The sequence below is a fragment of the Cynoglossus semilaevis genome, chromosome 8 (assembly GCF_000523025.1).
Source record: "Cynoglossus semilaevis isolate Cse_v1.0 chromosome 8, Cse_v1.0, whole genome shotgun sequence".
NCBI lineage: Eukaryota > Metazoa > Chordata > Actinopteri > Pleuronectiformes > Cynoglossidae > Cynoglossus > Cynoglossus semilaevis.
Genome location: NC_024314.1, coordinates 3,827,484 through 3,843,914, shown reverse-complemented (window position 1 = coordinate 3,843,914; position 16,431 = coordinate 3,827,484). Strand labels below are relative to the sequence as shown.

The following is a 16,431-nucleotide window of genomic DNA, read 5'->3' as shown; positions in this document are numbered from 1 at the left end:
TGCACTGCCTGTGGATGTAATTCACTCCTTTAAGGCCTTGAATTTAATGAGGCAGAGTGTGTGTATGTGTGTGTATTCAGTGTCATGTGGGCTGCAGATCATACACACACTGACACTTAATAATAGGATTTCCAGGAAAGCGAGAGAAGGACAGGGAATATCTGAGCACTACATAAATAGACATTGCTGTAAAAGATGCAGCGAAATAAGTTTTTTTGCATAAAAAAAACTCCTACCTATAAACCAAACTAAATATAGAATAACATCCAATAGGGTGACAATGAGCAAGCCTGAATTTTTTATCCTGTAACCTGTTATAAAACTGTGTCCCGGCACCTGAGGCCGTGTTCACAGAGCCTGGTTTTGTTCCTCTTGACCTGGATTCAGTGGCTGGTAAATAAGAGATGGTGTTAAATTAAATATAGGACTACAGCAGGACCTTGAGTGAGCAGATGCTGAGTGACTGATCTCTGTCCTTGAGCTACTCACATCCTTACTCTGCACATGCCACAGGTTTGTAATGGAAAAATATCAGTGTGATCTATGCTCATCCTTGCTCTCTACCTCTCTGGAATCTCATTGAGGAGCACAAGGGTTTAATCAGGAAGGAAAGGAATTTGTGGGGACGGGAGAAGGGAAGGATTGGAATCCACTTAGGATTGATTTCCTGACTAACAGGGAATAAAAACACACGAATGAAATGTAAACCTGAATCTTACTGTACAAGTACAGACAATTATATTATCTGTGTTTTCTGAGTAACTCAAGTCATGAAGCCAGAGAAGGACATGGAGAACAAATACAAGGTAAAAACCAAGGTCTGGCTGAGGGGGCAGCTGTGGCACTAGGACAATGTATTTTTGGTCTTTGTCTTTTTTGTTAAAATTAAATTTTAAAGATCATTATTGGGGGTGAAATTAATGTATTAAATGTTTTAGCTATTTACTATTTTATTCATAACAAAAAACCACAACAGGTTAGCTATGAGATCAAAACGAAGGTAATACTAATTAGTTCATGCTAATATACATATTCTTTATTTTTTAGTTATCATTCAGTCAACTTGATACAGTATATTTTGTAGATTTTTTGCTTTGCTACTCCTTTAGTCGGCTAATTGACATTTTACCTCTAGAACTGAAGATCACTTTTTTGCAAAAGATGTATCCAAACCACAATCAAGTTAATTGAGTTCTTGTACCTTTTCTCCAGATGAAGCTGCGTCCATATGAGGAGACCAGGAGACCGGGGGACTGGACGGGGAGCTGACAGGTGGTCTGCTGACATGCTGAATAATTGACAGAGCAAACACAGAGGGCACACACAAGAGAAAAAAGGCAATAAATACAGAGGAGCTTTAAAAAAAAGTGAGAAATCTTGGTGCAGACAGACGGGATGACAGAATAATTACACATTCATGTATTCCAGGTTGACCGGCGACAGCAGGAGCAGCTGTGTTCTCTCCCTCTGCCTACACGTCTGACCAGGGGACCTGAATAATGAATCAGAAGCAGCTCCAGTTTCACACTCACGTACAGTAACGGTGCACATATCACATAGAGTGACAGCAATTACCCTCACACAGAGACAGACAGAGGTAGTTGGGGAAAACTTCAAACAGGGACTGATGAGTCTTTCCTTGACGCGGCCATATGTCACAACAAAGGACGTCGGTGAAATGTAGGCAAACATCACAGAGGGGCACAGAGTCTGGAAGGTGTCGGGGCATAGTGAGGGAGGAGGCATCTGACGAGCACCAGTGTCACCTGAAAAAACAGAAAACATTGCTTAATAATGGCTCAGTGTTGAGTCCTGCCCTGGTGACATAGAATACAATACATAAGGTTGAAGAGTTCTGTTAGGCAACTTGAGGTGAAACTTTCTCAAAAAAGACATTTCTTTAAGGGCTGTACTCCCCAACACCAGTTAGAACTTCTTTGAGAAAATTTCACGTCCAGTTGCCTAACAGAACTCTTCAACCTTGACTATGACCTGGATGGCTTTCAAATCTGCTGCTAGACACTACACATTTATTTACATCACAAAAACCTAATTTCTGTATATTACCAGACCAAAAAGCAGGTAGTGTGTTTTACAGATGTTCTGTGACTAATCTATATGGTGAAATTATTAATATGGAAAAATAGCAAGAATGCAAACTTTTAAGTAAAAAAAAAATAGATTCAGTTAGTGGAGTTTACTTATTTAGACAATGATTTGTAGACTGTGCTTTCAAAGCTTCAGTGAAAGCGTTGTCCTCAACAATATTAATCAGTCTGCTGTACCTCACAATCAATCAGATCAGGACTTTCAACCTTTCCATGCTATAACAGTATTAGCTTCGTACTGAGGACTGCCTTTGCAAACAGACAATTCTGCTAAATAGAGTAACATACAACTTTACAACATCAACTTTACTATACATCAACTTTTAAAATTTCTATTATAAAAAACTTTTATTCGCTATTGATAATTATTACATTTGTTTAGCTTAAAAGAAAAATATGAACGAACGTTTTCAGCAGTCAAAAACCTGTGCGTTTTGCTTTAGCTAGCAACACGCTTAATATTTCTCGAAAATAATTTTAGAAACATCAACGTTTAGAAAGTCTATTTTTTAAACTTTTATTCGCTCTTTAATAATTATTACATTTGTTTAGCGTAAGACAATTGTTAACGAATATGTTTTCAGCACGGTCAAAAACCTGTCCGTTATGCTTTAGCTAGCTACACGCTAGCACGAGGAGCAGAGCATCTTGATACCAGGTGTCGACTGCCAGAGGTACACAGGTTGTGACGTCGTCACGCTGAAGTTGTAGTTGTCACACGAGGTGCATTCATGTAGCATCGGAAACGTGAAAATCCCACAATTCCATATTACGTGCCATTTGGGTAAGCTGGGCAAATGGTTATACACGTTTTTAATTATAAGATTCTTTTTAGTTGTTGTTACCTTTTCTTGTCTTCTTTCTCTGCCCCCTAAGCGACTGCATTAGACAATTGTGCTCTCTTTGTTGATGGGTAAAATGCAGAGGTCATGTTTTATTGTGTGCAGCGGTGTGCTGTGTTACAATGACAAGTAGTTCACTTTAGTTTTCTCCTAATGCCTTTACTGACATGGCCACACAGTGGGATACTGGGTAGTACAAGGTTACTGCTTTACTAGACTTGTGTGTTCTTCCTGTGTTTGGGTTTTCTCCTGTTGCTCCTATTTCCTTCTACAGTTCAAAACAATATAATTATGTTGTTTACTCTTAATGCAGCATTAGTGTAAATGCGGGTGTGAATGCTTATTTGTTTCTATGTGTGGCCCAGCAGTGGTCTGGAGACCTGTCCTGGGTGCACCCCCCACCCACCCATTGATTGCTGAGACTGTGACCACCCTCCTGCTTGAGAGGATTAGGCAGTGGGGAATGGATGGATGCATGAAAGACTTCCATGTTGTTGTGTCCTCCTGTGTCCCTGTCTATCTTTCCTTGATGGCTTTCAAAAACTACAGGCTCCACCAAGAGCCTGATATTTCATGGCCCTGCAGCCCTGACACAGACACTCCTATCATTCTGACAGAGTGTAACAAATTTGGAGCTCACTTCTCCGACCACAAGAACACGATTCAGATCTCTTTCTCCGTCTGAAGTGCTGTTGAATTTCTCCAGCTTTTGGTGAAAGTGAATCCTTAAATCCACCTGGCTGCTCCTACGCTCAGCTGGATTCAATCACACCTCCCCTGACAGCTTCTCCTGTCTTTTCAACCCTTCATTTACCTGCCCATCCAGGCCAGTCTGAAACATTTGTTGCCATGGCAACCTCTTCACAGAGCGCTGCAGTGGAGAAAGCGAAGATTACCCGAGCACACTGGTATTTAAGTACACACACACTCACTTGAGTGTGTGTGTGTGTGTGTGTGTGTGTGTTGGGACAGAAATTAGCTCCTGGTGAAGCCACTGTGCAGTGAGGGATGTATGATCTCTGCACACTAACCCCAGGCTTGCAGCCTTTCATGTTCCTGCACCACAGGCTCTGTCAGGACCCAGTCCAGTTTTTTTTTCTTCCCTTCTTTGTAGATAAGTCGAGCAGTTTGGAGCTGATAACGGCTTATATATATATATATATATATATATATATATATATATATATATATATAAAATTCATATAATTTAAGTCAATTGAAAATGTGCAGCAATACTTTTTCTGTCACTGCCATAAGGCTGCCTAAGATTAACTGTGCAATTTTATATTTCTGTGGCCTCAATACTTAGGCCATTTTTTCCATATGGTTATTTTAGGTCTGCTGAAAATATACACTCACCCACACGAGTGTATGAGATGTCTATATGACTTAAGAGAGAATATTAAGAAGAAAAACCTAAGATGTTATTAAAACGTTTGAACAAAATCTTTTTCTTTTTCTTTCTTCCATCGTAGCCCTAACGCTGAATCTCACTGTGCAGACAACCTGAAGACTTTTCACCTGGGACTGTGAAGGTATTGCTGGCGACCAGTTTGGATTACAGTAGAGGCTACAAATTTAGTTGCTGGATGGTAACACAAAACAATCCCCAAAACAAAAAAGTTTAAATTTAGAAGAATTTAATTTGAAATTGTTTATTCAACATAAAACATCTCTAAACATTTGGAAGACATAAAACTAACAAACCCTGTTTGATTAAAAAACAAAAAACAACCAAAGATGGATACACATTAGTTTCTTTATGAGACTGAAGTAATATTTAACTATATTTAGGTCTCAGGTAGATTCGTTTCAAAGACATTTCTTTTGGATTTAGATGATGCTAATGAAATCCCAAACACATACTTGCACATCAATAATTAAACCAATCTGTCTTTTAGTACTGACATTTTTTTAGACATAAAAAAGTCAATGTTTGACCTAGAATAACCAAGTTACAATAGCCGCTGTTTCCATAGCTTAAAAAAACCTGGTGGGTTTTCTCCAGCTGTGACTGACAGACTGACTGACTGATCATCTGTGACGTGTAGACATGTTGAACCACATTTAAACACAAGGACAGAAATTAATGTGAAAATGTTCACAAACCCGCATAGAACATGTTAATATAACATATTTGGTTGCATCATAACAGTTTTCCTTCACCACCATTTGTGCAAACAGAGGGTTAGCAGATCTCTGCAGAAACATTGTGCATCATTGAGGTCGAGAGGTTGACTGGTTGACTGCATTAAGGGACAACAAGACAAGCAATGAGGGAGGAGTAAAAATGTACATGCTACATGTCGCAAACTGGGACAAACTGTGCACTGCATGATCCATCCTCACAACTGTTTTTAAATGACAAGAGTCCTCTACAGAAGAAGAAGTAAGAAATTTGATTTATATTTTAGAATTTTCTCACTGTCTCCTGACAATCTTGAGACTTTAATTCTTTCTTGTACTACCATTTAAAATGTATTATGTTTTTTCTCATCATTTTAGCTTAAGCTATATTGAAATGAATTATCATAGGTTTAGATTAGGGATCATTTGCTAAGTAAAATTCAAGTCTTTTTTCTCGCCTTGTGAATACATTTTACAAGAAATCTTGCTTGATATAAAACATTATTCCAAAATTAATTTTTAATTTCTTAATTTCTCTCAACCCAAAAATTCTGACTTTACACGCCATTCTTTTTTCACTTTTTTAAGCTGAAACTTTCTTACTTTAAGCTCATATTTCCAAGTAAGAAAAAAAAAAAACATTTGTGATGTAAATCTATGTGGCCCTCTACTTCATTCCTTCCAGCCCTTCCAACCCCATGAGTTAATCTTTAGAGCTTTGACGCAGAGCGCCCTCTGATGGCCGTTTAAGCGAAGTAACCTGTGCAGCAGCCGAAGATTTACCCCCTGCTGCCCCTGAATCACAGACTCGTCTGGCCAACAGACTGTGAGGATGTAACTGAAAAGTGCAGAGTTTTAAAAAGTGCTCTGTCTCCACAGCAGTAAAAGAAAAAAAATCTGTCCAGCATCACTAATGAAGCCTCCTCCATAAGGGAGCATAGCTCGTTAATTAAAGATAAAAAGAGGTCTGGAGCTGCACTGGTGGAGGAGGATAATTTAAAAAATAATGAAGGAAGAGGAGCCTCCCCCCACTCTATTCCCCGAGACTATGTCTGAGAGCAGACCTGATGACACTATCACACAGACAACAGCATACCTCTGCTCTGCTCCGGAGCTAAGATGATCAGAAGGTCCAGTGGGTTTATCTACGCTGCTTAGACGTCAGTGTGGCTGAGGATCACACCTCAGACTGGAAATAAAGGGCCGGAGGGCTGATCCTGGATCAGTAGAGAGAGCTGTGACAGAGTCTGTCCGTGTGTGAAAGAACTAAGGGGAGGAAGGGAGGAGAGAGGAGGGGCAGTTTACAGTGCCACACAGATGCAGGGGTGTTTAAGGCAGACGGGCAGGATGCCCTTGTTGATCTGGTGGAACTCAACCAGCTGCAGCAGGTCTATGAAGTGCGTCAGACCAGACCGTCGTCCATGGTAAAGTACTTCCTGCCTGCGTCTTCACACTGGACAGAGGAGGACAATCACAGTTAAGTGAGTGGTTTTATCCCAGAGGAGTCGGAGTCTCTGAGACAGTGGAGGGAACTCACAGGGATCACCAGGTAGTGCTTGGTCTTCAGCCGGTAACACAGTGACAGAACGAAACACTGCGCGTGCTGCTGGCTCTCACGGATGAGGAACATCCTAGAATATTTACATGTTGAATACACACTATGTTTTCACTTTAATTTATTTGTGTCTTTTCTATGTCAACAAATACCACTGTTTGTAAGGAAACACTAATGTTGTGAAAGAACAAAATGGGGTAACAAGCCAAAGAATGTTGTCTTTAACTCCTTCTCCACTCACCCGTCCACAAGGCCTTGCTTCTCGATCAGTCTTTGAGCTTCTTTTCTGGAGACACCACCATGGAACCATGGCTGACTCCTGTGAATGGCTGCAGTCAAAACAAACACAAAGGAGATGCAGAAATCAGAAAGCCATCAGAGAAGTAGTCATATGTTTTAATTCTCTTCAAAAATGAACTTTTCTCCGTTTCCTCAGATGTGCACTTACTTGTCGGTCGTGAACCTGAACTCAGGTTGGGGAGGCTGCACCTCAGGGACTCTCTCCACTGTCAGTGAGGAAAAACAAAATTTAGTTTTGGTTAAATTTCTTACTTGCATATGCTGATCTTCTGTCACTGTTAGGGCTCTAAGACTAAGACAATGGACATAACTCTGAGGACTGAGGAAGAAAGAGAAGTAAAGGATGAAATTCATCCTCTATAATGCAACATTATGGGACATCACTAACTAACAAACTCACTTTTCAGTTGCTTTTCTTCCATCTAGGGCTTCTATACATTTTTTATAAAAGCTTGTAAATCTCCAAGTAAGTCATTTTCAAAGTGCTAAGTGTTTGAGATAAGACAACAATTGAACTAAAAGGGAAAACGAGGGTTTTTCACAATTTTCTTTTCCATTGACTTCTGGTTTAATTGCCCCTGTTGTTGAGGCAGATGCACTTTCTTGAAATTGCATCTTAAATTTGTTTCTGAATGAAGTGTCAGAAAGACGCAGCCCGCACTAAACTGCTCTCAGCAGCTTTATAAGTCTGATTAAATCACAAACAAACAGTGACAGAATCCCATCAAAGTGTTGAAAAACACAAACGGTATATTAATTTTCCAAACTTTATCACAGTTTATAGAACGACAATTTGTTTTGGTTTTATTTTCATCTGCAAGTCGAATATTATATAATAATAAAAGCATATTCCTCACTTCTCAGACTTTTCCACATATCAGCTCATTGTTTGGACTCATTTCACTCCTCACACAAATAAAAGATAATTTCCATCTTTTTTTTTCTCTGGGATTTAACTGTCCTTCCATCCTCACCCTCCAGGCTTGTCCCTCCTCCTTCTCTGCGATCTGGGCTTCTGTTGAATTCTGGATGACCCGTCCTCCGGTCTTCCCTGAGAAGTCCATGGCCACAAGGCTGGCCTCAGACTTACACTGCTCACACACACACACACACAAATGTATAGATGAATGTGTAGCTGGTCAGATGTCAAAGAGACTCTGTGTCTACATACAATATATAAGCAACTCACTTTATGTTCTGTCAGGTTGGTTCCTTCCAGCTTCTTTGGTACTAACTTGGACAACTGGTAGTTACAGTGAAGCTGCTTCCCATGCTGACAGCACACACACACACACATTATTGTAACATTAGAATATAGGCAAAATGAAAAGGAGTGCATTTCCTCAAAGTCTAAATATATAGACTTCAGGGCACACCAATGTTCTGACAGCAAAGCCAAAAGAATATGCATATACTGTGTGTCTATCAAGATGAGGAACCTTGAAGAGTCGAAAGGCAGACGTCCAGCAAGTTCGTGTCTGCTCGTTCTCGGTGCAGAGGATCTTCAGGTCCTGAGCACGGACGGGGTTTTTGGACAGCTGCGTGTACAACGTAAAAACAGTCAGACTGAGCCTGTGAACAGCTCTCCTTCAATGAACCACCAACACAAGAATAACTTTCTCTCTCCTGTCACATTTCTGGCCCTGAGGAAGTGAATACCTTGATTGAGAAGGTGAAGTCAGAAGGCGCCCCGTACAGTTTACGTCCATTTACCACCTTGTATACGTTCAGATCTTCCAGATCAGCTACATATTGCAGATGCCGAGGCTCCTGAGAGCCAAACACAACATCATTTAAGTACACGACCAGGGAACAAGGTGTTAACATTTGATCAGGTGTTTTTTTCTCTTTTGGATTTCTCAACACAGATGCTATGAAATTCAGGCGCTCTGACCTTGGAGGAGCCCTTGGTGGAGCAATAGAGCCCAGACCGACGGAGGAAGAAATAAATCTTTTTCCAGGCTTTTCGACTGGGTTCTTTGACATGGAGGAAGCCCTGGATCTCTGGACAGGTCCCAGACCTGAGAAGGTTCTGTAAATAAAGCCAGCAGAGATCTGAGCTTCTGGAGTTAATGGTGGGACAGAAGCAGAAGAAGTCCTTAACAACGCTGTTATTGTTATAACTTTGTTGTCTCCTAACCTGGTGCCAGATGCCCCTTTCCTTGCACAAGGACAAATATAATGCACCCATATAAAAGAAATGACTGTTCAACTCCTTTGATTACAGTCATTATCCTGTTCCCTCTTGAAAGGTGCCTCCTTAAATTTTACGACCAAAAAGACAGGAAGAGCTGAGGTGAGGCAAGTTCACAGAGGAACAGAACTGGTTTAAATGTATGGGGTTTTTTTTATGTCTGGCATCACTGGGCCACAACAAGTGATTTTTTTTTTTTGGAATAGATTATTTCTGATCAAGGGATTTCAGGACCTTTAATAAGTTGAGGTCTAATACGCACAAAAAATAGGTTCCCCCTCTGATGGTCCACTTCATGGTGACATTTTTGAAATTCAGTTTAGTCATGGGGCTTTGCCTCATTACTTTCATTTTCTAATCTTTAAGAATTACTAAATTGGGAATAAAGAGGAGTCATGCTGATCTTACCTGGATGAGTTCTGCCGACGTCATGCCCTTGCTGACATCTGCACTGTCAGAGATCATGTTCTCTGGGAAGAAGAGCTGCCAAGGGAGGAGAAGAAAAAAAGAGAAGAGGAGAAGAGTCAGGAGGATGAGAGATGTCAGAGAGCAAGAGAAGACGTATTTACAAGACGAGGCAGCAGCTTCTGCTCTCCACAAACATCATCATCATCAGCTGATTAGGCTGTCTTGGTTTTAACCCTGATTAAGTCACCAGCTCAAACACACCTCACAGAGAATACATTCCTTTGTCGAAGGTGCAGAAAACTAGACATGTACCATAATTATAAAGTCAATGATGATAAGTAGGATAGCATAAATACACACTGTACCTACAGCAGCTTTGTGGCACATGCATACAGTTGACAAAAGGCGTTCTTACTCTCTAAGTCTCTCTTAGTTAGTGTTTACAAAAGTGTTTCCATTGAAGTTATTTGCCATTCAGGCTCACAGCGTGTGACTATCAGACTGGAGCATGCAGCACAGATTGTGTGAATGATAACATCTGTGAGCTCACCGTATGAAAGCCATTAGGGGGAAATAATATTATAATTGTGGCCAAGAAACAATTTTTAAAAATTTTAAGTAAATTTGATTTATCTTTGTAATATTGACAGCTCAGGGTTTTCACAGTCTGATTGACATTTGTGTCAGACAGCTCGTTGGCTGTAGACCAACTATACTGCCCTGCACACAGTGAGGCTGAAGTAAGATGAGCTTCTGATCTGAGTAAAGATCATTTCTACCTTAACAACAGTATTGAACATAGAAGTCTTCATTTCAAAGAAAACCTAACACTGTGGTGTACTGTGGTCAGATCCTGACCAGTTTTCTTCTGATGCAGCCTGGAGCCTCTTCGTTGAGACACCAGTGGGAGGTCCATCAGAACCAGTTATCAGTGTGATGTGTCACCTTTGTTTCATAGTAAAGGCACCAGCAATGGTGTAATTTAATATCTGAAACTGTACATAAGTCAGTGTGTCTGCAACAACACGCAAACCTGCCAATCATTCAGGTTTTCTGACGTCAGGCTCTGTCAGCATCCACTGCAGCAACACGTCTAATGAAATCAGTGGAAATCCTTCATGTCCCAGCTTAATGTACCTGGAAGGAACCACTTGTTGGATTTTGTGGTTGTGTAACTAAAGGCTTTTCAAGCCACCAGACATCACTAAGTGTAAACACAATGAAGGCTGCCTACCACTGGTTTCCTGAAGAACTCGTACTTGGCGTAGTTCTTACAGAAAACAAGCCTTGTGTCGCTTTTCAGAGACCAGGTGGACTGAACCTTCAGCACATCCTCATGGTCCTCGAGACACCGCTCTGATGAATTAAAGAGTGGTTAGTGTTGAGAGAAAAAGAAGTTTTTAATAGTAATTAAAAGTCCTTAATTAAATATGGATAAGAAGTTCCAGCTTACCCAGACCAAGGGCAGGATGGAGTTCCAGTAGAGCCCAGTTCTCTTGGTCGCTGCAGTGGGCCGTCTGGACCAACATGTGACAAACTTCTCTGGCGTTAGCTCCAGGAGAGACCCAGACAGACCTGCTGTGACTGTCTTCTCCATACACCTTGATCAGCTGAATAAAGACAAGGTGGCAGATGAAGGATTTAGCTCCAGGGTAGAGTAAAAAAGCTGCAGCAAAAACGTAATCTTTCAAGATAAACTCCAGGGCCAAGGAAATGTCAACTCTACACAAGGCCTGTAATCCTTTTTTTTCCCTCTTTTACATATATGCAGGGTATTGTGGAATTTCTTCTATCCATCTACTACTGTAACAAATGCATTCAATTTCTTTTCTTAGTGGTGATAAAATATTCCTGGGTTGAACCCAAAAACACTTTTTGAAAACCATGTTCATGGAGGCGGACTTAAACCACAGTACTTTTGCTAAAATCCTATTTAATCCCCTCTCAATGTGATACATAAAATATTATCTGATCCTTTTCTACTCTCTACACTCTCACAGTTTTGTATCTGTACTGTGTATCTATAGTCATGCAGTACATGCAGACAGTCTGCTTCCTTGATCCTGTTCAGATGAACCTGGTGCAGGTTATTCAGAGGTCAAAACCTCTGTAGCAGAAAATGTCCTGGTGAATTTAAATTGTGTCAGATGGAAACAAAACCAACCTGAACAACCAGAAACCTGCAGCTGTCAATCAACACACTGTGACAGGTTGGGTTAGTGCTGGCGTCAGTCTCGACAAATAATGTCTGACTTTACAGCAGACAGGTTCATGTGGGGCACGACATTCTTTCACTCTACTTCAATATCCAGCCCGTCCACTCGGACTCCTGAGCAGGTTTGTTATTAAACAGTGAGGGGGAGGCAGGAGAGGACTCTGTGTAGCTTATGTCCTAAGGACACAAAGCTTACAGAGTGGGACAACAGTGGAGACAAGACTGGAATAAAACAAAAAAGTCTAATTTTGAGAATAATTCACACAGGTAAAAAAAAAAGGTTATTTTGTAGTTGAATGTAGTGTAGTGAAAATAATACTACTGTTTTATGCTGCTTTGTGCTGACCTCTTTCACCTGTGCGGCGTCATCATGTGGGCGAGTCCCTGATGACCTCATACAACAGGTGTGTTTGACTGGGTTTTTACTCTGCAGGTAAATGATTGCTGTAACACAGGTGCAGCCCTGTGTTATGAGGCAACACCAGTGGACTGCAACCATTCTCTCTCTGTTAGTTTCTCTTTCAAAACAAGCTCTTTTTTTTGGTTCAATTTCTGTGTTCTGTATGTGTATGAAGAAGAACACATTACTGTCAGTAATAACACTGTATGTTTATTTATTAGGCATCAAAAAGTAAAGATTGTCAGTGTTCTTGGGAAATCAACAAAATAAAAATATGACACCTGCCACACTTTAACTAAAGGTTGGGCCACAGCACAGGTGGAAACTGGGTTACATCTACATTTAAAGGTTTTGGAAACTGACAATAATAAACGAAGAGGCTGGAGCTGTTTGAAACTCTGGAGTCAAAAATATTTTTACCAGGAGACCAATCTGGCCTGCAGGCAGGCCTGTCAGGCACAAGCACAAGCACACAAGCACAACGCTGCTTCCCTGCAGTCAGCAGAATAAGAAGTCGCACTTTCCTGCTGCAGATTGATTGATGTTGACTAAGCCTGTAACGGAAAATTACACATCAACGACATTAACACTGCTACAAAGTTAACATGAGCAGCTTCAGTGGTCTACTGTAAACAGAAACCCCTGGGGTGCTTCTGGCCCATGTCACACACCTGTGATAACAGACATGTTTACTTTGGCAGTGTTTGTCAGAAAATGATGCAGTGTAGAAACTGAAACACGTCTCAGCTGTCAGATCTGATCAAGTCCTGCTGCTGCAGCTTTTTTGACAGGTTGAGACACATTTACAGAATCTCCTCGTAAGTCGTCACCCATCAGACCCTGAATGTGGGGGCAGGTGTGACGGGATTAACACCACTAATACACTCGTTTGTTTAAACAAAACCCTCACAGGGCTTTCTGTTTCTGTTGTTCTTGTAGGGGTTTTCTTCACACCTTTCAGCTCTGTACTTTTGTGACTACATTTGCCAAACAGGAAGAGAATATAGATTTCTTGCACAAGCAGGTAAACACACTGAAACGTAGCAACATCAACTTCCTCATATTTACAGGTGAATTTACATCTGCTGTGAAAGTGAAAGCGTGTAAACAATATTCAAACCAAACTGGTCAGGTTGAAACTCACATGTTTGTCACTGGAAGATGGTGGAAGTGAACCAGTGAGGACAGGAGACTTGGAGGGACTGCAGAGCTCAGGGAAAGGGTTCGGGATGGACGGGACGGAGGAGGAGAAAGGTTCCTTGGATCTCACCCTGGAAATGTCACAGGAGTAGAACATTTTAAAACAATGGCAGAAGCAGAGAAAATGATAGAAACGGAGGTTTATATTGGCTGACTTTGTGTCTTTTTGGCTAATATTTTTATGTTTCCTGTCTGTTTGTCCTCCAACCAAAAATAATAATCATAAAGTAAAACAGCTCCACAATGGCCACTGTGTTTATGAGTATGTGTGCTTGTGTGTGCGCAGTAGAACACACACCCAGCCCTCTGTGCAATGACAGCTTTATTATTACACTGTCTTTTAAACAGGGAGTATCTGGGATTATTGAAACATCTTAAATTATTAAACAGGGAGTATCTGGGATTATTGATGTCGTAATAGAAACTGCCTTAAACATCTGATGACTGATGTTGAGTCACTAACTTGAGTCAATAACTACTGACTACAACTGACTCATGTTCATGTGTGTATGCATTTGTGGACAATTTCATTGGCCTCTTCACACACACACACACACACACACAGAATAAAGCTGCCTGTGTGTGTGTTTTATGATTGCTCCTGTTGGTCTGACCTGTTTGAGGTGATGAGGATGGGCTGGGAGCGGTGAACAGAAGGAGAATCGGCTACTAGAGGCGACAGAGTCAGCGTGGAGCTGCTCAGCAATAAGTCAGCACCTTCAGAATTCTCCATCCTCTCCGAGCTCCCAAAAACTTCTGTCCAGGGTTCTGCTACTTCCATCATGTTACCTGAAGAGATGAGAGGGTTTTTTTTACCTGAAGAGATGAGAGAAGAACAAAAGTCAGAAACTAGAGTTTTTACTGACCAAACAGTTCAACCTTAATACAGGTTAGACACTATGTATCTGTATAAAAATGAGGTGGTTATTGTTTCAGTCAATATCAATAACATCAGCTGGACTACAGTAATTGTCGATTTAAATAAAATGAAAAAACATGCAATTTTTCTTTTTGATTATTTTGTATATATGGAAAATGAAAATGTGTAAAACAACAGAAATGATGTTAGACTGATATCAGTAGATGTCCACTCAATAGTTCTGATACAGCCTGAGAAAATAAAAATAGGTACATACTACATTAGTGCACTGAACCCAGTCAGATCCAACCTGTTTTTCTCCAGAGATTTAGGATAATTAGACGAGTATGAGCTTGTTTTATTTTAATTACATGGCTTATTTATTTCTACAAAAAACATAAAAGCATAGAAACAAAATTCCATTCTGTACATTGACATATTTAAAGGTTCTGGAAGTCTGATTGAGGCGCAGGTTTGCACAGCAGCAAATCTCATAGAGAAACTAGTGAAATTACTCGTTTTGATTCTGAGCAAAGTTTTGGTCACCAGCGCTGTACTTTAACAACACTGACAATGAAATGGTAATGTAATCAACAATACACGGGCTTAGTCCTCCTGGTGTTGGCGTTAGCTATTTTTTCGCGGTTCAGACCAGCCTGCACCTGGTTTGGACTAGCTTCTTATTAGCCTAGGTGAAGCAGGGAGTAAAGAGAGAAAAAGAAACACACCTGTAAAACAGCGTCCAGTCTTTCAGTTAGTTTCATCAGTCACTTGTCGTCCTAATCCCAGCTCTGATACTAAAATAGTTGTGTGGGCTTTGTTTCTGCGTGTTTTTCTCACGTGGACCAGAAACAAAACAAAAAGCTGTACTTCTTCAATAAGGTGCCAGCTCCAGTCTGTGGAGACAGAGCCGGTGGGAGGAGCCTGACCATCAGGTGTACGCTCTGGTCACGCCCACTCACATTCGTCCTGCTTTTTTATTTCCTTACGTTTGAATGTATTCCAAGCACTCACATTCGTCCTGCTTTTTTATTTGCTTTGAATTTGAATGTTTTCCAAAGTTTTACCATGTTTGAATACATGAAGTTATGAGTTTTGTAGATTAATATAGTTATTTGCATCTTTACTCAAGTTATAGAATCTAAGTTATATATTTAAATCTAATATATATATATATATACATACACACACACACACATACATTTAAACATTCGGGACATGATTGAGTTTTTCTTTAACCCACCTAGCGTACCATGTCTGCATTTGCCTACAATTTATTAAAGACTAAAGGTCAGTTAAATGTCACTTCTGAACATTGATTCTTGTGCATCGATTTTATTTATGAATTCTGTATACTGTGCCAAAACATCTTAAATGGTACTTCACAGACATCATCAAATCAGTTGGTGGATTTGTGGATTCTTGATAATGATGCATGTTTTTTAAAAATCCTTTAACTAAATGCTTTTATTTTCATTAATTCTGCAAAGACGTGTGCATTTATAGTCATCTCTGTTAAATGTTTGTCACCACCTAGTGTTGAGCTTGACTAACTGAAGGTCAAATGTCTTTATCTTGTGTGTAGTTTATTCTCTATCTTTGCTACCAGTCTGGGTTAAATATTTACTGCTTGTTCAGTCACAGAATCATAACAACAAACGTTATAAACTGACTACTGTATTTCAAACTCAAAAAAAAAAAAAACCCTTCTTCCGCACCCTTTGTTGGATCAAACCATGTTTATTAATGTGTTCAGGAAATCCCCACAGAAACCGTTTACAGGGGAACTTACAGATTTACAATCAATCTTGAAAGAAGTGCCCACTTTTAAACCAGATGGTTCCACAAAGAGGGAGCCCTGCTGAATCTCATGAGCAGCTAAATGCACAGCCGTGCCCCTGAAGACAGAGGTCGGCCACCAAGGCTATCCAGCTCACCACCGAGCTACACAGAGTCCTGTGTTGTCGCTCTTTCAGTCATTATGTATGCAGAAGCAGCAGCCTGTAGTGAACCCAGACATCTGAGCTAGGTTTCCTTCCCCTTCATGTCTGCACTGTTTATAGTTAGAGAGCCTTCATATTTGGTACAATCCTTCATCCCCGACATGAACGTTATAGTCATCTGATGGAGTTCTGATAATAGTGACACTACCAACCGTTGGTGAGAGAAAGTCCCTTAACTCAGGTTTGGCCGTCAAAGACCAACTACTCTCACATACAGTAA

The 16,431-nt window shown here is 40.5% G+C and overlaps 2 protein-coding genes across 10 annotated transcripts in view; both read right to left on the bottom strand.

The window, feature by feature from the left end:
• Nucleotides 1–3,794, bottom strand: part of LOC103381632 (SRC kinase signaling inhibitor 1) — a 73,821-nt gene extending 70,027 nt beyond the window's left edge. For 7 of the 9 annotated variants that reach the window (XM_025057576.1, XM_025057579.1, XM_025057583.1 and 4 more), the window contains exons 1-4: nt 2,706–3,794; nt 1,576–1,766; nt 1,412–1,492; nt 1,202–1,288 (exon numbers count right to left, since the gene is read on the bottom strand). In XM_025057576.1, the coding sequence (XP_024913344.1) occupies nt 1,202–1,288; nt 1,412–1,415 (91 nt within the window). In that variant the 5' untranslated portion in view covers nt 1,416–1,492; nt 1,576–1,766; nt 2,706–3,794. Of the gene's footprint in view, nt 1–1,201; nt 1,289–1,411; nt 1,493–1,575; nt 1,767–2,650 lie in introns of all 9 variants that reach the window. The other 2 variants (XM_025057577.1, XM_025057578.1) reach the window with 2 other exon arrangements.
• Nucleotides 3,795–4,583: 789 nt separating this feature from the next.
• On the bottom strand, nt 4,584–15,182 carry grb7 (growth factor receptor bound protein 7). The gene is given in 16 exon segments (XM_008314083.3): nt 4,584–6,480; nt 6,483–6,530; nt 6,615–6,708; nt 6,874–6,961; nt 7,081–7,138; nt 7,907–8,023; nt 8,122–8,205; nt 8,372–8,470; nt 8,592–8,702; nt 8,827–8,964; nt 9,535–9,609; nt 10,769–10,890; nt 10,988–11,144; nt 13,294–13,420; nt 13,964–14,165; nt 14,937–15,182. Coding segments are annotated over 15 exon segments (1,590 nt in total). The 5' UTR covers nt 14,134–14,165; nt 14,937–15,182; the 3' UTR covers nt 4,584–6,378.
• Between the last annotated feature and the right edge of the window lie 1,249 nt (nt 15,183–16,431).